Below are 24,656 nucleotides of genomic sequence, written 5' to 3' on the forward strand. Positions count from 1 at the left end.
GTCTTCCTAAACATGTTAATGTGTTGCTATACTGAGAATAATTTATCAGTAAATTATAGTTATTTCAAGATAAAACACAAAAGGCTTTAGTTTATTATAACAATGTACTAATTCAATAGTTTTAATAGTTGCATATTTATTGAGAGATGACAAAATTATGGATACAAATTACAAGTAAAATTACAACTGCAACTAAAAATAAAAATTAAAACTAAAATGTATAGTTGTATACTAACAAACCGCTCCCTACCGTTCCCGGTGCGAAGGTGCCCATGATGCTAGCAGTATTTCAACGCTGGATTACTATGGACAGCTTTTGCACTAAGAACTTCTCGGAGCGGGGGTCCTCCTTCTGTCTGAGTCGACAGCCTTGTATAAAAAGACACAACAAATATGATAAAAATACTTATTTTATTAAAATCTTACCTTTTTCCACGTAATAAATATTGACGATAGCTATTCAGTTTTGCGACATTAATCACAGTACGTACATAGTCACCGAAATACTTGCTTGTGACATTCAAAATTAGATGGAGTGGAATTATGAAAATAAAGGTAACTTTAACTTTCTCATATTTCGGTAGTCAAAACATTATTAAGATTTTTTTTATTTATTTTTTATTAGCCTAATTTAGTGTCCCACTGCTGGGCAAAGGCCTCCCCTCGTTTCCTCCACTCGACCCTGTCGTTTGTAGTGTCCCGCCAATCCTTTTCCCAAAATTATATATACTTGTTAAAAACTGTCATCCGTCTTTTAACTTAGTTATTTTCCGTTTTATTTTACACATTTACTGTTCTGAATTCGTTTTTGTTTCTAACGGTTTAATAGTTTATCTAAATTGTAGATTTTATATTAATTTTTCACCCGTTTTAATCAAGGGTTTACCCATGCCATGAAATACTTTACACGGAAGAAATGGTTCCATGGTTTGTTACTTAAATACTTTGTTTAAAAAAAGGAGCAAAAATGTATAAAAATAATTCAACCTCCTAAGTCCTGCAGTACCAAATTTTATACATAATAAAAGTCACCCTTCAGTCCCAGCATTAAGTAAGTTACTATAGCAATAAACACCGATAGTACATATTTCGGTACAAAATGTTTAGATGCCACCCGCTTTCAAATTTGAATGCTCGCGCGGAGTATTCTGACAGTCCATAGAGGTGTAAATAGTCTGTTCAAAACTGACAGCAAATATTTATTATGTGCAAAAAAATGAACAAGAGGCCTCTAGGACTGACGTTTATAAAAAGCTGGGACTTAGGAGGCTAATATTTTTTGTAGTTCTAAGGCAAGGTATGTTTATAAAATGAAAGAAAAAACTCGGAGTAAACGAAAAGGACCATTGGTGTTGATACTTAATTTCCTTTTGAACTTGTGAACTAGTTGCAGTATTGGACTATAGTCGGGAGGTTTTACGTGGTTATTGTAGGTTAGGTGCCGTATTTTCTAATGCATTATTTTATCTCAGACTTCTTCTATAAACATCTACTAAAACTATTAAATGTATTACAAATAGTTTATTTCTCAGTTTTCAATTCTAAATAATATAATTTTAAAACTTTTCAATTGAATTTAAGCTGCATAAACTTGAAAACCGCAAAACATAAAAGCTTTATACCATACCTAACAGTTCCTAAATTATAGGTACCTAATTTACAATTACATTTAGTTATTACTTCGTGTTTGAATAATTGCTCGCGTGACTTAAAATTGCCTTTACACTCTAACATAGGCATAATTCTTTAATTACTTTGACCTACATTTTTTAGTTTCAGTAGCAAATGCATTCAATTAAAAAATGGTTTTGTTGACCTCATGTTACATAAAAGCATTGTGTAAACTTCACATGCAATGCCGCGCTAATTTATGCACTGTATTTACCTTTACTGTATTTCTACGGTTGTTTAAACTCTAATTATGAACACGACAGGTGTGGCATGTAATTTACAAGCATAATCAGAATTACGTAACCAACTTGATTTTAGTCCCCGACTAATCGATTTTTGCGAATGTGCCCAACCAATTAAATTATAGGTAGAAATCCAAATTAAGTAAGTAGATAGCTTGAACCCTGATGCTACATTTAGCCAAATAAAGCCATAGAAATAAATAAACGTATTCATGCTAGAGCTTTCTCAGTAACAGACTGTCTGAATTTGATTTTCAAAACGTCTGCTAAAAGTTAAAATAACTAGAATTAAATACGAAACTTATAATCCTTAGTAGACCGCTTGAGACCTCGTAGTACATTATAAACCCAGTATCTATTGTGCAATTTGATTTCATGATGAAATGCGTCCAAGCTTGCCTGTTCTAGACCAAAAGTAGCTAGATTACTAAAAGTCGATCTCAAATTGGAATGTTCTGTAGGGACACAGACCTCGGCCGTGGCTGTCCGTGTTGCTTAAATGGTGTGGTGCGCAGGATGTATGCTGCCTTCTGGATCGATGCTTCCAATACCCACGGCGGAGTGCCCGAGACTGCGGCTGTCAATTTGCATTGCTTCATGCTGCGCCCGAGGACCAAGCTCCGCAGGGTAGCTAGCGCAACCCCGCCCGCGAGGTCTCGCGGGCTTGCCCTCACTGCGAATGCCAGTGCTCCGGTTGTGAACACCAAGTAAGCCACACGCTTACAACGCGCAAGCTGGTTCACGCACAGCGATCAAGGGGAGCGATCATTTTCTAAAAGTCCAACTGGCTTTCCACTGAGGCGAGAGGAAGTGGAAAGATTAAACGTTTCCACCGTCTTACTTTTGTGGAGACATTTTTGGCGAATTGACTGTAGATTTTATTGCATTTTGGGTTATTTGTTAGAAGATCACTTCTGCCAGATAACCGGAGCACATGTCAAAATCTATTGGCACTTCTACAAAAGTATGTCCACGAAAATGATCAGGAACTAAATAAATTCTCCTGCTCGTTTCATTATGCGGGCCATGATGTCTACGTTAATTGTTTGATAATGACAAAATAAATAAACCGTATATTTCTACCTTAACATTAAGATACGGATGCTTTTTGTCATTAACCAAGTGATTAATACTATAGCCATCATAGCTCTTGATGTAAGCGGAACATGAAAAGACGCAATTTGGTATTTTCTTTAAACTAAATGTTACTGGTCAAACCCTGCATGTCCTTTCACCAATCTACTCTTTCGCCTCAGAGGAAACATTTAGAGCCACCCTACACTAGCGTTTCTCGAGCGTTAGCGTCTAGTCAACTCTATGGCTGCTGCTCGACGCAACTGCATAACAACGCCTTTTCCATAGCGTTGTTTAGACACCGACGCTTAAAAGACGCTAGTGTTGGGTAGCGTATGGAACAGTTCACGTCTCGTCTGTATAACAATAGCAATATAACTGGTCAAATATGCACCGTATTACAATGGAAGTAGGGTTTATTAATGATCATTTATGTTGCTGTGGTTCGTGGCGTGTGATCTTAATGTCAAAAATCTTGTGTTAATAAGTAAAATAACATCGAATTTAATTACATAATGCATTTAGCTTATGTTCATATTGTACATGCAAGTGCGTACTCTTACCATATCCTAAACGTCAAATCGCATAAAGCTAAATAACCTTCGCTTAAAATGCGATTTAATGTTTAGGGCATGGATGGTGATGATATTAAACTAACTTAACTGCCTAGAGGCCTGTAAAAAGTCTCCCGTTCCATTTTAATTTAAATCTTTATTTTGACATATCAAAGTTGCATTTGTTTTGGCAAGTTTTGATGTCTAGGCCGCTAGAGGCTATAGCTTTCTTTCATAATACTTATTAACACAAGCTTAATCAGGCATTTCGTTGGATTTTTCGAAACTGCGCGTATCCGTATTCCATCAAGCACTCGTGTGTCACGTATTTTCTACTTGTTTGCGCACTGTCATTTGAAGGAGTCCTGCGGGCTGAGCACGGTCGCATTTTTATCGCATGTCAGCATGTCATCATGCCTGTCACGTTCTAACAAGTATGTAAGTGCGAAAGTGACAGGCATAGTGACAGGCGATAAAAATGCAACCATGCTGCCACCGCTGGATCAACAGATCTGGATCCAATCACAATTGAGCGTGTACACATCCCGGCACCTCCACTTGCACTTATGAAGATTTAAGCCAGAATTCGACTGCTGTATTATAGACATAATATGTTAACCAGACGCACTTGAGAAATGTTTCGTTGAGTGGTTGTGAGCTGAATTTAATCACGTTACAGAGTTTTTGTAAGTAATATACTAAGATGCATATCGTAGTGCAAAATAGGCCGAAAACTTGGCTACTGAATTAGATAGCGTTTTACGGTGTTAAAACAATTGTGGTGGCAGGATTATCAAACGTAACGCTGCGTCTTACATAAGCGAACAACTCGCGAACGCGAAGCGAAGCGGCGCGGCACGGCGCAGCGGGCCCACGGCGTTCGCGTTCGCAATGAGATCGCCTACGTAGGACACTTATATAGGAGGATTGATTCTTTTTTTTTTTTTTTTATTATTTATTAAGAAACAAACAGTCTTATAAAACAGATGAGTTTATAAAGTCATATTTTTCTAGTAATAGACATAGTTTCCTATATGTAAACGAATATTAATAAAAAACTTATTACTAAGTACAAAAGACATGCATATTGTAGATATAGTCCGACAAGAAATTGTAGAAAATTATTAAGAAGAAGAAGATGGCAACAATTTAGTACGATTTTTATTTATTTATAATTTTTTTAATTTATTTTTTTAGATCAATTTTATTTAATTTCTACTATTTCATGCCGCACCACATGTGTGACGAGATATATGACGAAATCTTAAATTTAGAATCGGGTATTTTTATCTCAAAGAAGAATAAGCTAATTTCTTAAACAATCTCAATGAGCTGCTAAATATGTCCACGTTTTGGCACTTTTCATTGTACAACCTACATGTGCGTTTAATGTATGAGTGCTGCGCATGTTTAGTTCTGCTGCTTTTGATGCTAAATAACATTTTATTGCGACAACTACGTTCTGTTCTGCGGGGTACGCGTAAATCTATATTTTGCAAAAGTTCAGGGGCATCTACTAAATTATTGAAAATTTTGAATTGATTCACCCCGCGCCGCATCGCTTCGCGTTTGCATGTTGTTCGCATACGTACTACGCTGCGTTAGCGATAAGCGATAGAACCTAGCTACCGCATAATGTACAAAGCCGTACAGCGCCATATTTCTTTAGCTGTCAAATTTTTGGCCGCATTAGTTCGCACTTTACGCATCCTAGTATATTTCTTTTTTTTTGTTTTACATTCTAGATTGCCAAGCGTTAAGATTTTCTGTTTTAATAATCTAACAATCGAATTTCGAATGTCACCACTTAAGTGACAATCGAATTTCGGAGCGTTATTACTGCGGCGTCGCCGTCGTAGGAATCGGGCGATGTTGTCAATCTCTTTGATAGATTGCAACGCTGGCTGCTACAGTCGTAATCCGATTGTAACCTTTAAAATCAGCTTCCACAACAATGTTTATCTACGTGCGTCTATTATTTTTCATTTGTCTATGAATGTCGGTCAATTAAAATGGGGCTGACAAGAAGGAATTTAATACGTTGACCTGTCTGAGGTATAGGTAGGCTGGCAGAACCAGCCCAGTGGCTGTTTATGGCCGTCACACACGCACTTCATTGAACACATGGCGACGCAATAAAAATGTATACAGGGTGTTATTTCAGGGTTAATGTTATAAAAGTTAAACTGAGCAACTTGCTAGGGGACCAACCCAGGAATCACGTAAAAAATGACTCTTCTTAATATTTAGGGGTCCCAGTTATTCATGTGTAGTAGTACAAAAATAACAAAGTATGAAAATGAGCCATGTAATGGTGCGAGGAATAGGCGCTGGCTCAGCATAAAGCTGCGGGGACCCAGCGCTGGACTTCTGCCAGAACCTAAAAGAGTGGTGACGCTAGAGATGCTGCACAGATTGAACTACATGCCGATTTAGACTGCTAGGTAGATAAAAGGCCGATATTGTCACTCAAATTTAAAACAATATAGCAAATAAAATACACACGATTCTTTAATTCTATTTTATTTCGAAAGGTCAAATTGCGATGGTTAAATATAGCTTTATATTATTTATTATGTAAATATTATTTAAGTTGTTTTAATTAGTGTGTGCGGAATTTATTTTTAGAATGTTCAAATCATCATTAAGTAATAATACATTAAAATTTCAAGTTTAAAACCATAGTTTTTGATTCTTCTTATTGGTGGTGGGATATTATTCCAGCACTTTGTCGCTTGGTACTTGAAACTTCCACGAAAAGTTCTAGAAACATAAACTGAAATAGATGTATTAAACTAAAGAAAAAGTGACCAAGCCCTCCGGTGACCGAGGACGGAAGCAAACCGGCGTCTTCTGCTTACCCGGCTCACACCCGCAAAGGTTAGTAAACCCACAAAATTTTATCGACTTTAAGAACGTTATGATTTGTTTGAATTTATTTATTTACTTTTTGGACTTCATAAAAACATGTTCTTTCTAGTGCAGAAAACTGAGGCTTCGTGAAAATATTCGTCCTACTTTTCCAAGCAATAAATTTTTTGCCAGCAGAGAGAGGTAGTAGTAGCATAAAAAGAAAAAAGAGTCTATAGTGATTTTTTCGCTCATTTATAATCAGTCAAGTTAGGATAAAAGCACTACGAGCCTTTTTTGAGGGCACTAGAAAGTAAATATCGATGTAACATTTCCCATTTCAACCCAAAAGCACAAAAATACACAACAAGAGTCAGACTCGAACTAAGAATCTTCGCGCCTACATTTTTTAAATTTGCCGTTTTTCTTCTGAAAAGCTGGGTGTGCTAGAGTATAGCTTCTAGTAGCTAGTTGAGGTTTCTAACAAACCCTGCCACTCGTGCCGTAATCCTGATAGTGCCAAACATTCTGACATATCAGGGGAAATCCTGACGTATGGCAACCCTACGCTGGTGCAAGCAAGATGCGCGAAAAACTGGCGCTAAACTTCGAATGCCTTTCCAGGATATGCAATAACTATCAAGCTTTTGATAAATGATGTTAGCTCTATATCGCTAGAAGCGCTGTCTCTAACGTTAAATAACGACGTTAATCGACAGGTAACGTGATATAACGTGAGCATAGCGTGATATTATACGTCGTTAGTATATAATCACTGCAGGTGTGGTTAGTGGCATTAAATTTCCACGAGTAAAGCGGAAGCTTAGATTAGTAGGTATTATTAGTCTACTAATAATAACGGTACCTTTCTATGTTCACTATAGGTACAGTAAAGGAATTTGATATTTTTGTGCCATTTTGTACCTTTTCACAGTGATAATATGAAAGCCGCTAAGGATAAATGAAATAACCTAAATTTGTACGATTTTCAAGATAGTTCAAATTTATTGAAAGCTACTTACATTTTTTGTGGAGTTTTTCTGACACAACAATCTTAAGATCTAAAAAAAGTATTGAAATTAAAGGGAAAATGGAAATATTAAATGCTTCGGGCAAGACTCGAACTTGCGACTATTCGGACCACGGGTCCGATCGCTTTTAGCCAATTGAGCTACCGAAGCTTACCAGAAGCGTGCAAATTTTTCCATTTCTTCCAAATTTATCTATTTCTTCTAAAAAAAATTACTTCTTTCAAATTTTTCCAATTCTTCCTTTTTTTTTACACGCTGTAGGGAGGCGCATAGCGCGCATACGTCTACCATAAGAACGTTCTATCTTAACGGCACCGTAGTCCCAAGTTATGTATTGTAAACAATTCACCAGTAACAATGTGCTAACCCTTACTGGCCTTACTAAACTATTTTTTATTAAGCACGTACTCGTACGTCTGCGAGCGTGCCTAAAATACAATAAAATAAAAACTGTTTATTTTTATATAAATAAAATAAAAAATAAAAATAAATTGATTTTATTTCAGGCAAGCACCCATATAAAACACAGAATTAAGTACCTATAAGATGAGACAAGTGTAAAAAGTTAAAAGTAGAAATAACAGTTAAAAATCAATAATTATATATTTAAAATTACAATTTAAAATAAAATAACCTAGTAATATAGAACAAAATTACAAATTTACTTAGCACTAATCTTATATAGTGTCTGCGCATTCTTGCAAACGCCCGCCCTCGAGAAAGCTGTAGACCTCTTTTTATTCAAAAAAAATTACTTACATTAACGTCCATATATATCTTGGAGGTAGCAATATTCGTTAGAGGCCATACACATTTTTTCAGACAAATAAAGGACGCTCCAAACCGCACTATTAAAACGCGCCATGAAAACAGACTAGCACTGCCAAAATCACGCTTACAAATGCATAGAAATAGTCCACATTCCCGATTTATAGATATTTTCAACAAAATTCCCGAAAGATTTAAGTCCGAAATAAATCCCACCGCCTTTAAAAATAACCTTAAAAAACTCCTAATTGAAAAATGCTATTATACTGTTAACGAATTCCTAAACGACGCCAATGTATGACTTATTTAAAGTACTTAATTTGATTGCCTAACTTTGACTCAAATAATGACGAATCAGAATTTATTTATTTAGCAAAAATATTGACATTAAATCATTAGAATAAATTTTAGGTTAATCATGTATGTAAGTAAATTATTTGACGTATTATGAATATTAAGATTTGATTATTCTTACTGTAAATTATGTGTTAGATATAAGTAGTCAATTGCTTCACCCTATCCGGGTTCATGTACCATAGTAATAAGTCCTAGACATAATTCATTGTACATGACTGCAATAAACGAATACGAATACGAATACGAATATTTTTAAGATATTATGGACTAAGGCACATGGGGATGCAACCCCTGTTCACATTATTGAATTTTTTTTTTTTTTACTAGCCTAATTTAGTGTCCCACTGCTGGGCAAAGGCCTCCCCTCGTTTCCTCCACTCGACCCTGTCGTTTGTAGTGTCCCGCCAATTTGGATAAAATGCGTCTAAGTCGTCCCGCCATCTCCTTTTCGGCCTGCCTGCACCCCGGCCAGCACCATCTATGGTGTTCCGTGGGTCCCACTCGGTAACCATTTTGGCCCACCTTTCAGGGTGCATGCGGCAGACATGCCCAGCCCAGTCCCACTTAAGCTTAGCGGTCTGGACACCTACATCTACAACTCGAGTTCTGGAGCGCAGTTCCGTGTTTCTGATTCTATCAGTTCTGCGAACACCTAGTATACTGCGCTCCATCGCTCGCTGGCAAACCTTGAGTTTGGACTTTAACGCCTCAGTTAATGACCATGACATTATTGAATTACAATTAAATATTTTTACATGCTACCGAGTCTTTGTACATTTATATCTATCAGCTACTAGGTTTCTTATTTATATTCTCAATTACATCGCTGGGAAAGTTGTTTAGATCTTTTGGCACATATGAGGACCAAATCCTATTACCATATTCATTATTATTCTTAGTAGTCATGAAATTAGGTTCATTGGGTAAACTGCGAAAGTTATTTGGTCTACTATATCTATTCAACCTAAAGTTACAAAAATATCTTACACTGATTTGTATCACTTTGTTGTGCTACGATATGCTCCTGGTGTACTGGGATCAATGCGGGTTGATTACAATAAAATTACCAGCACATGTCGGATAACTCGTAGCTTAACATTTCAGTGAGTCCTGTATGAAATATTCATACCAAACTATGTGCAGCAGGAATTTACGTAAAGGCAGAAAATACTGTATCAAATTGAATTTGCTGTTGACTCACACGTTTTTAATACTTGTAGATGTTATTTACAATTACGTATTGAGTTTCCCTTTGTAACTGACGTTCGCGTGAAAACTATAATAGTACTAGCTTTTGCCCGCAACTTCGTTTGCGTGGAGTTAGTAATTTGGGTAGTTATTTTTTATCCAATCTTTTTTTATTGATTCCCTATACAAACTTCCACGCCACGTTTTCACCCCCTTAAAGGATGACTTCTGGGATAAAACGTGAACCGTTTCGCGATTAAACCGTGGGTTATTTATATAAATTTTATTTCAGGAACCCGCAGTATTTTATTGACGTTCATATTATTATCTTGTTCTTCCTCGCGTTATCCCGGCATTTTGCCACGGCTCATGGGAGCCTGGGGTCCGCTTAATAACTAATCCCAAGAATTAACGTAGGCACTAGTTTTTACGAAAGACTGCCATCTGACCTTCCAACAGTTCCAACCCAGAGGGGAATCTAGGCCTTATTGGGATTAGTCCGGTTTCCTCACGATGTTTTTCTTCACCGAAAAGCAACTGGTAAATATCAAATGATATTTCGTATATAAGTTCTGAAAAACTCATTAGTACGAGCCATGGTTTGAACCCCCTACCTCCGGACTGAAAGTCACACGCTCTTACCGCTAGGCCACCAGGGCTTCATATTCTTAGGGTACTTCAAAAGCCCTTTAAAACGAATAACTTCTGTCGAGTAAACCCTAACAATCTCGACAGAGTACCGCCATGGGTTATTAACCATACAATGGTCGCCATTAACATTAACCCTCACAACGCTTCAGGATAGTGAAATAAAGATCCTAACCGCATGTGGCGTAGGTACATTAAAGCCACTGTGCCATGAAAAAGGAAATGGGTTGAAAATCAAAATGACTATTTGTTAAAAATACAGTTTTTATGTTAACTTTTTCTTTCTATTACTTAGAGTTTCTCTTAAAACACACATTATTTATGACCAGACAAGGACATGCAAGTTACAGCTTTTTGAGGTTAGTAGAAAGTTTATAAATAACGGTTAGTATTTATTGTTTGTTCCGAAAACATTTCTAACCACAAACCCCGTCTCTCTAAATCTTCCTTCCCGTAGGGTATGCAAATGTCTGGGAGGCCGATTGTAATTCAAAAACTCAGTGGTATTCAAAAACTTGTGATAGTGTTATGATATGATATGGCCTTGACATAGGCCTCTGCAAACTTCATCGATAAGCGTATACGATTTTTAATACATCGGCATTCGACTGATCCATTGAATTCGTGCTTCTAGCCGGCAATTATCTATTAAATTCGCATCAATCGCATGGCATTTGTTGCAGCCTATACAAGCTTTAAATGCGAGCGAAATTCCTTTAATGACACAACTACAGTGTGCGCGTGGCGACTAATTAGCAAAAGAAGCATTCCACAGGCTAATATTGTCTTCGGTTACCGCGATAGTTACTCATGAAATAAAACTATGAAAACGGATTATATCGCGTATATTGAATTTATAATACATCCCGACGTTTCGAACTCTTTACAGCGTTCGTGGTCAACGGGTGACTGAGGAAAAATTACAAAATGCAAAAATACCCACATACTAAAATAATGAACAATCATAGACTACAAACTTTAAGGCTGGTTGTACATGCAAAATCGGTTCATAAGGCTAGTTATACACTATAATTATTTTTCAAGTAAAGATATATATATATACGCGATAAAAATAAACTATGCCGGCTCCAACCCTACACCACGGACCCGAGAAGATTTAATTCCCTCCTAAATTGTAGGAGGGTATCCCAATATGGGACCGGCAACAAAAGTTTTGTTGCCGGTCGATTGTAGTCTATGATTGTTCATTATTTTAGTATGTGGGTATTTTTGCATTTTGTAATTTTTCCTCAGTCACCCGTTGACCACGAACGCTGTAAAGAGTTCGAAACGTCGGGATGTATTATAAATTCAATATACGCGATATAATCCGTTTTCATAGTTTTATTTCATTCCACAGGCTGTCTCGTACAAACGCATTTTATTCCCTGTGTTGCGGTTTTTGTTCGGCGTGACGATTACTTTTCTGTGCATATTTGTGACCATTTGCCACAGAAAAGGAAACTTATACCTGCAAATCCTGCAAATTCGCGTTCGTACGGGACAACGGTAGACAATTTCGTGGAATGCTCCAAAAGCGATCGTCAAGCGTCAAAACCAGATCAAAACAACAAATTGTGAAATTAGAATCGGCACAAGCCAAAACCAGAATGGCTCAGTTTTATTTCCTTATAAGTATAAACTAAACTCGCGGATCGCGTGCTTGTCAAGGACAGTTCTATTAGATTGAGAGCGTAGACACGTTACACAAAAATAGGCTCTATTATCTTTCACATAAGTGTTTTTTTGGATGTTTTCATGTTTGCGGTTGGAGTAGCTCCAATATGTCGCTGTCAGAAATATTGTGCGCGTGACATGAGTATGACACTTGTCTTGTGCGACACGGGAATCAACGAAAGCCCCAAAACGATTTCCGTCATGTTTATAGAAAAATGTTGGATTTTCTTCTTTCTATTATGGGTTTTATTTGATGAGGGATTTTTTGTAATAATAATTGTATAAAAAGCGTTGCAGCTCTGTTACAATGTAAGATGTCATCTTTAACGAATTATCAGAAGCATAAATTAATAAGAAACGTAAAATTATAAAACATTACACAATATACTTGCAGAATCCAGAATTGGAAAGATAAATTTTAAACTCACGATTTTTGCTCATTATTATTCACAGCGATGGGACTTACTTAAATCTACATCATACTAAAATTTCGTGAGATTTTACTGGAACGACTTTTTCCCTATGTTTGGGGTCCTTTCAGTTTTTGAGCCATAATAAAAAACACAGGATTTTTGATAGGTTTGGTAGGTAACTGAAGTTATTAATTATCTAACAAGTTACATGAACAATTTGAGTAAAAATAGAATGCTTAATGCAAGTATTTGGGACCATTTTAAAATTAGAGTTTTGAATGATTCACGGTTAGTTTCACTAGACTTATATTGACCGGGATATAGACCGTGATTACCTTTTGTATTATTTGTGAGCTCCCGATATTTCGACGCAGTTACATGCATCATGTTCACGGGTGACTGAAGATAGCGGGTGGGTGTCAAAGTTGTGTAGACAGCGCTCTGTCTACCCTCATTCTTGCGCGTCGGCTGCGTTCACTTTCAACGTTACCAACGGTCGCATTCACACTAAAGCATTCACAATAATACAAAAGGTAATCACGGTCTATATCCCGGTCAATATAAGTCCATTTTAAAATTATCAAAGTAACCCCATTTTTTCGGTAGGGGAATTGCGCAACCGAATTCCAAACCATACCGTCCAGTTATTTGCCAGTAATTTTCAGGAATAGTCTCAGTTTGGCCATTGAAACTACGTTTTATCCTTGTTGTAGAGCCATGTGTGCAACGAAACAATAACAAGTTTAAAACTCAGTTATACAGCGCGTACGCGGGTAGTTTGAAACTTTTTACTTGTATTATGTCGCTTGTTAAATGCTACCAATTACGGAATGCAAACCGGTTTTCATTTGTATGAAATTTAATAACCGGTTATTAATCGTTTTTCTTTTTTTATACAATTAAAAACCGGTTTACATTTCCTACTACCAATTAATTGTTAGGGTTCCGTACCCAAAAGTTAAAAACGAGACCCTATTACTAAGACTCCGCTGTCCGTCTGTCTGTCTGTCACCAGGCTGTATCTCAAGAACCGTGATAGATAAATTTTCACAGATGATGTATTTCTGTTGCCGCTATAACAACAAATACTAAAAAGTACGGAACCCTCGGTGCGCGAGTCCGACTCGCACTTGGCCGGTTTTTTTTTTTTTTGCACAATATAATTCCAGGCAAGAATTATCAAGAACAGGTAGGGTACCTGCTTTATTATTTGGCTACCATTGATTATTTTGGGGTTTATTATTTTCAATGATATCTATAGTTTGTCAAAGGACTCATTTCAAATATTGACAGAGAGAATCATACTATCTTTGTCTTACACTAGTACTAGCACCCAAAAGAAAAGGATGCGTATAGTTTTTTTGTTCTTATTTACTTATTTGGTTTGACCAACTATATTTAATCTTGTTTGAAGGATGACTAACACTATAACGGTGCAGAGGGCCTACCACGAACCAAGCTCGACGTGTTGCCTCTCTGTCGCACTTGTAAATTCGTACGTAAGTGTGACAGGGAGGCAACACGTTGAAAGTGGTCCGCGGTAGACCGTCAGGTCCGGTCCGAGGCGCCAGACACTTAATTTTCTATGACGGGTGATCGGTAATTACTTGAGGCTGTCTATAGGAAACTAAAGGGTCGTCCTAGACCCGGACCGTTTTAGTATGATCATCCTTTATACAACAACAAAACAATGTAAAATATGTAACACTTTCAAATAAAATAATGTAAAGTAATGTAATCTGTCTGATGTAATTAAATTTTTGACGTGTAATATGTAATAAATGAGTATGAGTATGAGATTGAGTATTAATGAATAATCGCGACACAATGAATAAGCGAGACAAAATAACTTTATACTAGAAAAGTTCAGTGCCCTACAAACTATATGAATAAATTTGTCTGGAATAAAATTTAAATCTACTTACCGACGGGTCTTCAAAAACCTTCAGTACTTATGCACATCAACACGAGATTTTCACAATGCACGCTTTATTTCACTTTGTCCATAATGCAATATTTGTTGCACTGCAAAATTTTCATAGAATTTTAAATTAGAAAAAATAATACCTACGTCATCGATTAACTGAAACTTGTAATCTGATTTCTCAAATCAGTCAGGGTTAGTGATCCTTTCATTGTGACTGTGACCACCTTTTCTTATCCTTTCCTTACTGAGAAGGCCGGTTGGTATTGGCTACACCTACTGTCTCCAAAGCTGTCTTTCTCTACAAACATTTGACGACCGAATTTATTTCCAAAATTACACTATACCTTTTTCTTTCCAGCACATGCGTTGGTCGCACACTCACACGCAGAGCTTGGAGTGTGAGGAGCGTCTGCTGGCGCGCTGCAGCCGGCCTCGGGTCAACTCGGCTATCTTCGTGTCGGCCGAGCCTGCGGGCTTCGCTGGCTTTGACGCGAGCGAGTTCTTGAGGAGACACGGCTCGCAGTCCAAATTGTGTCGGAAGGCTAGGTGAGTAGGATTATACCAACTGGTGACTGAAGTCATGGCTATCTCGTTCATGCTTGTTCAGACCTAGCGCTATTGAAAGGGATGGCATTAATTTAGCACATCAGTCGCCAGCACTTGGTACCGCGAGTTTAACGCGCTGTCCACGACACACGACATTGCGCGACTGGCTTCGGCTAAGGCGACAACACGAGCGAGACACAGCGATCGGACCTTTCGGTCCCACCTATGATTGTCGCCTTAGCCGAAGCCAGTCGCCCAATGTCGTGGCCAGCGTGTAATAGGTGGAGAAGGGAAGTAGGTGAGCAATATTTATATCTAATTATGAGTTGCTATTTTTCTATTGTTTTCATATTTAATGATAATAACGTCTCAACTAAATCTATAATATACCAGAATAGTCCTTGAACCAATTGTACCTAAACTCGTGACAACAAAAACTGTATATAAGTTACTCTATGGTTTACGATAGGCGCTAGTGCTGTACTCTGGCGGCAGAAAAATGTGAAAGCTTTATTAATATGACACTACTTAAAACTTTTATTTATTTAGTACCTACCTTTCACACTTATAGAAGTAAAAGATTGTAAAAGTCATATTAAATCTTACAAATGACGCACTGAATATTAAATAAATCCCTAGTCGATTTACAATTATTTGATTTTTTTTTCTTTCATTCGCGTTGCTGTAATAAAATGAGTATAGTCATTATTTTAAATTGAAACTCGTTTTCAAATCTATTTTTGCAGTGAAAAACTCGATGGTTTGTTTTAATTTATGTTTCATATTTTATCTAGAATTGAGTGCAGTTTATTGAAATGTTACAAAAAGTTAGATTAAAAGTATAAGCGGTCATTTTTATACGGGCCAATTGGAACCGAATACGGTCCACTCAATTGTAAGCAGTTACCGTACCCCATGGAAGCTGGTAACCCTAAAGGATGACTCACGTTAGACCGGGCCGTGACCGGGCCGGAGCTTCCGGCGCTTCGTTTTCTATGGAAAGCATCACGTGATCACCTGTCATGTCATAGAAAAGTAAGCGCCGGAAGCTCCGGCCCGGTCACGGCCCGGTCTAACGTGAGTCATCCTTAAGAGTGTATTTATAAACATATTGTTATAGAACTTTATATTTTACTCCCTTGATACCACGGCAGGGTATGAAAAGGTATTTCAAGTTCTATCCCAAATAATACTTTATTTGGGATATATGAATGTAGTAACATTGTTGAAAAGACTAGAAATCATCAAAGGATGGATGAGTTAGTTCGAGAGGAAAATAGGTACTCCATCTTTATAAAATTTTGTTATTGCAGATCCGCCGACAACATCCCTCTAACATCAATGAGCGACTCATCAGAACGCCTTTGCAAAGCCAAGGCGCCCCGCGAAGAAACCATTAGCGAAGAAGCAAAATCCGATGATACAGGCAGCGTAGAAACTGTCAAACACTTCGGCTTGCCCATCCTCTCCGTCTCCGGACCCTCACCCCCCGACGAAGACTACGACCAGATAGATGAGTATCTGTAGCATTTCCACACCAGTTTCCAGCTCAAATACGTGCTGGAAAAGCTGAGGCCACCCTGGCCTAGCCCCGCACAAAGTCCTTGAGACTTCTGCACTGGACTTCTTGTGTTTCGTTTTGTGATAGCTGCCTTTAGACGAGACGGATTGTCTAGTGGGACCATAGTCTTTAGCATGGTGCGTGTTTCCAGTTTATATCCTGTGGTATTTTCCCCTTTTACCTTGTATTTATTGTACCTATCCAATGTGTGTTTATCATAAGTAAAACGACAATTTTAATGTTCACTTTAAATATTATAGGGTAAAATACTAATTCGAATTTTAAAATAATTGTAATATTGTCAATGTAGTTTAAGAGCAGCGCTGCAATGTTGCGCCTCGACGCAACTATCCTCTTTGTAGTAAAATTTCAAGTCCCTCTGGGACCTGTTTGTAAAATATGTCAAATACCCTACTTTAGATAAGGAATGCACAATAATTACTATTAAATATTATTACTATTAACTAACAGTGCCACTCTAAATTTAATTGCATGTGAAAACATGTAAGTATATAACGATTTATAAGCAATTTTGGTGTAAGTTGTTTGTACTTTACGCTTTGTAAATAGCTTTAGGTCTTATTTATTTATGGGCTATTATTTTATTTTTGGTCAGATTTTGGTAAAATTGGTAAATTAGAAGAGATCCTCATTCTGGGCGGAATATATACGAAATTCCAATTTGGGACAAAATAATGTACGTATGAAATTTTCAGTTGACTTTAGGTAGGTACCATAAGTTTTTGTAACTCAGAGGAAGATTTTCTAATAGGACATAGGTTGAAATGGCGCGTATGTTGTACATAATATGGAACTCTATCTATTACAATATCTGACCAAAAAAAATGAAACACGTAAAAAATTTGCCCAAAATTTTTAGAACACTGTAAAAAATGTAGTAATCATTGTACTAAAATCTGGCTTGCATCGTATTTACGGAATATGAGAATAAATTACGTCTTATTAGAAACTTAGGGATATAAATGATTTGAAGGTTGAACTTTGGTCCAAAGAAATGTATTATCTGCACATGACTGTGTTTTAGAAAGTAAGTACTTTTTGAATATTGTAAGGAAAACAACGAGGTGGTTTTGCCCCTGGAAAGCCTAGGATAAGAACTGATCTGACCTTTGGTTTTGAACTGTAAGGTCAAGTTTCAATAAGTATATTTTAACATCAAGATGATGTAGGAAAATATTTTATCAAATGACTTTATATTAATTATTTAATTAAAATAAGAAATAATTGATCCGTTTTGAATGGTAAAAATTAAATATGAAATTTGTTATTTATTTCAATACTTATTATTTAAGAAAACTAAAAAAACTAAACTAAAACTAACTATGTAACATGCGTTGACACGCTGGCCCCGTCTCACGTCCGGCGCTCTGCCAGGAAGCCATGGTCGGCAGCAGACGACGCCCAAATTGCCAAGTGCCGCAAATATGCATTTCTAAAAACTAATTATATATTTGCGGCACTTGCGATTGAAACTTTCGGTCCTTGGTCGTCAGACACCAGAAAACTAGTAAAAGAAATTTCTACCAAACTAGTCTGGGTGTCTGGCGACCTACGAGCTGGCGCATTTTTTGCGCAGAAGCTCAGCCTCACTGTGCAGAGGGGGAACGCGGCCAGTGTCCTGGGAACAATGCCTCAGGCATTTAGGTTTAGATTTAGTTTAATCACTGTTTAAATTAGACAAATATTTATTGTATTTCTGTAAATTATGTTATGTATTTCATCATTATAAACACGATAATAAATAATTCATTATTTTAGAAAACTAGAGTTAATTTACTTTAATTTATTTTACTAAATAATTTTTAAATATGTCATTTGATAAGGTATAGGTCTAAAATGGGATATGACGGAAATTAGGAAAGTTACAAAATGGTGTAGCAGATGTTTTTAAAAATTTAACATTACATTTGTAATTTTTGATTCACTCCTAATAGTGACAGTCTATATAATTATTTTTATACAATTAAAAGAATATAAATATAATATACATTTTTCAAAAGAATTCGCCATGTCAATTAACTATTCTTTTAATAATGGCTAACAGTAGTGAATTTATCTATTAATGAAATTTATCTCAGCAAGTATATTGTAAAGCGGTGTTCATACTGGATGCAGATCCGTGCCTCTGGTGCGGGAGCGGAGCGTCAGTGTGTTAACCGCCTAAATTAAATATCTTAATGATATTATGTGATCGAAGTACTGGTGTTAGGGGACCAGGGGACAAGACATGTCAATGCTAGCCTTACAAATAAGCCATTTTCCATTCAATGTACGTTTTACCTATACCAGGAAAATTTGAAAAAAGTGATCCTTTTTCATTTCAGAGGAAAAAAACAGCTTAGAAATAGGAAAGTAATATCAGTTCTAATTTGATGCTCGAAGTGTTTCGTTTTGTTCTATAACAAAACTTTAAATTGCCGCCCTAAGATGATTTCATTGCATACATCTGTGAAATTCAATAATTCAAAGTATCAAACGTTTGGTAGTGGTTACTTGACTTTCTCCTAATTCTAAGTCTAATAAACTAAAAATTTCACTCTAAATTAAACAAAGGCTCACTTTTTTCAGCATTCTCCACCAACCATAGGGACCCACCCATTACCAGTCCGCGGGACGATATCGGCCTGTCAGTTGTTCGGAAATGTCAAATTTTTGTTCTAACTGAGAGGTTGATATTGACCGGCGGACTGGTAATGGGCCCCTTAATATTACCTAAGCTAAGACTATAATATTCCCTCCACTTGACTATTATAGAATTTACCCTCAATTATAGATAGATTGTGTGTCACAGACGTAGGTGAATAATTCAGATCTCTGATTTGACCTATTAAATAAATCAGGTCATAATGAAAATGCGGTTCAAAAATATATTTATTTAAATTTGCTTAATAAACATGATCTGACGTTGTATTAAAACTTAAAATCCATTGTCAGATTATTAAGATTACTATTATATTCCTTCTGAATAGAGACATGAATTTACTAGAAACTAAAAACAGCGAGAATAAGTTTGTCTAAATTTGGGAAAAGTATACAAGTATTGTACTCCTCTCTATATTATAAATTGAAATAGATAACATACCTAAAGAAAAAGTGACCAAGTCCACCGGTGGCCGAGGCGGGAATCGAACCCGCGTCTTCAGCTTAAGCGGCTAACGACCTGACCACTAGACCACCCGGCCACGGCGGTACCTGTCCCAAATTCTCTGGTGTATTGTATGCTATCTTTGAAAGGCTTCCTCTATATATTTTGTGCGTTTCTAAGTAATAGTCTTGTTATCTATAGTAATAAACCTGATTAAGAACATTTTCTTGAACGATAACATTTTGTTTGCTCAATTTGACTTGTTTAAATGGCAGCTTATGACATTTTAAACTTTCGCGGTTTGAACACATATTAAATCACATTTACAAACGGCTTAAAAGCTTGTGACATGGCGACCGTGTGAGCGACATCACCAGCAAACCGTACAATTTTTATTCGACACACATGCATCATGGCATGGCATGGTGTTCAGACGACATCATCAGCAAACCGTACAATTTTCATTCGACACACATGTCATCGCATGGTGTTCACACATCACCAGCAAACCGTACAATTTTCATTCGATACACATGGCATAGCATGGTGTTCACACGACATCACCAGCAAACCATACAATTTTCATTCGACACACATGCATCATGGCATGGCATGGTGTTCACACGACATCACCAGCAAACCGTACAATTTTCATTCGACACACATGGCATGGCATGGTGTTCACATGACATCACCAGCAAACCGTACAATTTTAGTTCGAGTCATGAGTTGGACCAAGCTAACTCTGCATGGCATTTGCAATGACAAAGTGTGGCAATATCATATTAAATGTCTTTCTATAAAAATATGTCACATCCTCACTTTGTCCTGTTCAATCCTGTGCAAAGATAGCTTAGGTAGCATAACTTGGACATGTGGCAATTTTAGTCATATCACGATTTCAGCGATGTCACCAACTGTCAAAATTGACTTCAGTAGTTTTAAAATTACTAAATAAATCAGTTGGCATTTAGGTAGGTTCGAATTGTCTTGTGCCAATTTTATTTTATTCTATATTCATTTATTAAAAACAAAACTGTAAGGTACGTCCACACTGAAATGTACTCTCATCTTCTTTTTGTGTCTTAAGCATTAAATTTGTATGTCAGGGGCCCATTTATGGAACGGTATTAGACTGCCGCTGAAGAGACGAAGTGCAGAAAGACCTCAGCGAACCTCAGCCGTCGACTGGACAAAAACGGCTTTGGACAGAGTAGCATGGCGGTCTTTGGTGTCGGAGGCCAAGATCCATTTCGGGTCGTCGCGCCACAGCAGTAAGCAAGTAAGTAAGTATTAGACTAAGTAATATTATTTGCGCGTCAGTTGACGTCTTTGCCGGTCAAAGGGTTAAACTTCATTACCGTAAAATGGTCCTACTTTGCTCCACTTTAAGGAGATTTTGAATATTTATTAAATATTCAGACGAACTAAATATTAAGAAGAACATCTTATTTAACATATTTTATGTGTAGGTAAATCAATTTTATAAAATGTTGTTTTATATAAAACGAAGCTATGAATAAGGAGCACAAGTTACATTGTTTGGTTTTGCTCCTACCTAAAGTTTACTTAGGGGTGCAAAGTTAGTAGCCAAATTAATAGGCCCCGCCAAAAAAGAGAGATTAATTTTATGACTAACGTAGAAATTCAAAATAGATATACAAATTCGTTTATCTGAGTATATAAATAATAAAATAGAAATATTATGTTTGAATATATTAGACGTTAAACCCTTTTTTTAATTGGAGCATAGTTACCCACCAAGGAGCAAAGTAGGACCATTTTACGATATGAGTCAACAAATTTGATCATGATAGTGCGTCGGTGTGGACATGTTTATTGTAATAAAATCTTATTCGAATATTGAGTATGAACTTTATACTTAGACTTATTTATAAAATGATATGTAGATCGCTTATTCTTTAATGGATAAACTTGGAATGAAAGAGAGAAGAATATTTTAGTACGTAATGAGTATCAGTCACCATTTTCACGTTGTTTTTTAGTGTAGCTTTTACAAGGATTATACCTATCGCTAAATTAGTTTTGGTAATGAAGTTGTACATATCTATAAAAAAACACTATAAATTATATTAATGCTCATAATTGTAATGTAAATTTATTAAATATACTGTAAAAATATTATTTACATCCTTACGTCTATTTACTATCACGATCCAATAAAGTATGAAATTCTTTTGGCGTGTTTTATTGAAAATTTATCTTTCTCTTATGACATAATCTATCTTTATCTAGTCCAGTACTTCAATCTGTCAAATAAATATTTAAATCAACTTTTGATCATATCTAGAATCATAAGACAATTGCGTAGCAGTCATATTATGAATATAAAATACAACAACTGTTGTATTTTTAGAAAGGCAAATCCAGGCAGTATAGATATGTTTCGGAACTGTTTTTTTTTGTTACGAATATTGACATACTCTTCAGAAAAAACTACTTACTATTTATTAATAATCAGTTGGACAAATTGTGCATTATACAGCATAAAACGGGTTAAGATCAATAAAAAAATAAGTAAAAGAACAAACGTCCGCCATAACTCGTAATTTAGTTTAAACTGGCGGATTAAAGTAAACGAAGAGTTATGCTCCGCAAATTATCTCCGTTCTTTTCATAGCATCATTAAGAATTTTACTGTTATTTAGAAAAAAATAAACTTAGCGGTAGGCAATTGTTATTTCTTGTTGTGACAGTTGTTGTTGGTAGGTAATGTCGAGATCCGATCCGCACTAAGGTGCGATAGGTAGGTGACGTCAGCGTTACCAAGCATATGAAATTAGGCGGAACATAGCAGTGATGTTTTTTTAGTACGTTTTCATTTTTTTTTTCTGTGTCGTTGGCGTACGTATCGCTAAAAACCAGCGGCGTCACGGATTGCCGCGGCACTATGGTGGATAGGTATCTCCTATTTTAGCGTCCGATGTTTTTTTATAAACAAAGAGGCCGTAGTCGATTTTGGAGCAAAATTTTTAAATTGATAGATTTAGTCGTTGAAATTATACACGTTTTGTTACGTAATATCTAAATAACAAGTATTGGTTTCTATTAGCACGTCTTCTCATCTTGCCTTTTTATAATGAGGTCGCAAGCGTGCGTCACCGGTAATATATGAAAAGAAGGGGCAGTTTTTAAAAAATCGTCAAAAATGTATGGTGGTAAATTATACAAATTGATGTATAAAAATAGTTTCAACAAATGTTGTAGATTGTTTAAGTATCAAAATTACGTTGAAATTAAGTCGATTTTCAGAGAAATTGTCACTTGTTTTGAAGTAATTTCTGGAGAAAATTGATTTCGTCTAACTTTCATTTACACTACTTCAAAGTCATAATAATAAAAATGTAGTCTGATAAACGTCAAGTACAGGATATGTGTAATACAAAATTACCATGTTTAGCCGTCCAAACTTTACGAAATTTACAAATAATAGCGACAAAATCAGTGCTTTACGCGCGTTTACCTAAACGTCCATCAGAAAAGCAAACATTACCAATTTAGTGAGTCTGTTTTCAACAAATTGATCTGATAAAAGGTAAGATAAGAAGATGCGCTTATACAAACCAGTACTTGTTATTTCAATTAGGTAACAAAAGGTGTACAATTTCACCGACTAAATCTATCAATTTTACATTTTTGCGACTAAAATCGACACCGGCCTCTTAACATAAAATTGCCTACAACGAAAATGTTTTACTTTTTCGCTAGGATCAATATTTAGTGAGATATTAAAGGGAGAAATTTAATTTTAATAAATTCTACACATAATAGTAACTTTATTCTTAAGATTGGGATGTATAATTCTATAAATAAAATGTCAAATTATATTCTAAAACTAAAAACTCATGTGACTATTCTTATATTAGTTTTTACGCTACTGTATATTCTTAATCACAATAACACAGTGTTCTTAATTGTCTACCGATCGTAGATAGGTACGCTCTCATTTTAATACGCTGAAATAATATGAAATTTGATAAAAACTTTTTAATCATAACAAAAAAAAAAACAGGTCGTTTATCTTACTGCCAACAACAATCCTTCTATCGTAACCGAAATAATCAATACCGATAAAATATGGAAAGACTAATAAAACAGTCCGAACAACGGTAAAACTGAAATTGCTTTAGAATTACTCGTGATTTATTATTTATGATACATATGAATGGGTAATTAATGATACTGTAATTGTTTGCGTATGTGTATCTTACAATGTTACTTGCAAATCTTGCAATGCAAATATTAGCTACAAGAACTTAGAGCTCAATTCTAATTTATCAATTTGTTATGATTTTGATCTAAAGCGCTGGTGGCCTAGCGGTAGAAAATTGATTTCGTCTAATTTTCATTTACACACTACTTCAAAGTCATAATAATAAAAATGTAGTCTTCGAAGCGTCTGGTTGACGTAACTGGTGACCGAAGAGCTGGCGGCTTTCTCGCACAACGTATCAGCATTGCGATACAGCGGGGAAATGCCGCCAGCATCCTTGGTACAATGCCTCAAGGGCCTATTTTAGATTTAGCGAGCTAGTTATTAATTTCGTTTACGTAGTACCACTGTATATATCTTGTATGTAAATAATACATACATATAATCACGCCTATTTCCCGGAGGGGTAGGCAGAGACCACGGATTTCCACTTGCTACGATCCTGACATACCTCTTTCGCTTCCTTCACTTTCATTAAATTTCCTTTTCCTTTCCTTCCTAATTTCCTTTTTATTGTATGTAAATAAATGTCTGTAAAAGGTCGAGTACAGGATATGTGTAATAAAAAAATACAATTTTTAGCCGTCCAAACTTTACGAAATTTACAAATAAGAGCGACAAAATCAGTGCTTTACGCGCGTTTAACGTCAATCAGAAAAAAAAACATTACTAATTAAGTGAGTCTGTTTTCAAAAAAATTATCTGTAAAACGCCAAGACGTGCTAATATATAGAAACCAGTACTTGTTATTTCTATAACGCATCAAAAGGTGTACAATTTCAGTGACTAAATCTATCAATTTTACATTT

At 36.0% G+C, this 24,656-nt stretch overlaps 1 protein-coding gene and 1 non-coding gene across 3 annotated transcripts in view; one reads left to right on the forward strand and one right to left on the reverse strand.

Moving 5' to 3' along the window:
• The window catches only part of LOC134745941 (fibronectin type III domain-containing protein 5), a 146,109-nt gene extending 127,964 nt beyond the window's left edge, over positions 1-18,145 (forward strand). For both annotated transcript variants that reach the window (XM_063680082.1, XM_063680083.1), the window contains exons 8-9: positions 14,759-14,946; positions 16,260-18,145. In XM_063680082.1, coding sequence (XP_063536152.1) covers positions 14,759-14,946; positions 16,260-16,473 — 402 coding nt within the window. In that variant the 3' untranslated portion in view covers positions 16,474-18,145. The remainder of the gene's footprint in view (positions 1-14,758; positions 14,947-16,259) is intronic.
• A 1,493-nt stretch (positions 18,146-19,638) lies between these two features.
• On the reverse strand, positions 19,639-19,710 carry Trnak-cuu (transfer RNA lysine (anticodon CUU)). Its single transcript has one exon. It is a non-coding gene; the product is annotated as a tRNA-Lys (tRNA).
• Positions 19,711-24,656: the final 4,946 nt, after the last annotated feature.

The sequence above is a fragment of the Cydia strobilella genome, chromosome 12 (assembly GCF_947568885.1).
Source record: "Cydia strobilella chromosome 12, ilCydStro3.1, whole genome shotgun sequence".
Taxonomy (NCBI): domain Eukaryota; kingdom Metazoa; phylum Arthropoda; class Insecta; order Lepidoptera; family Tortricidae; genus Cydia; species Cydia strobilella.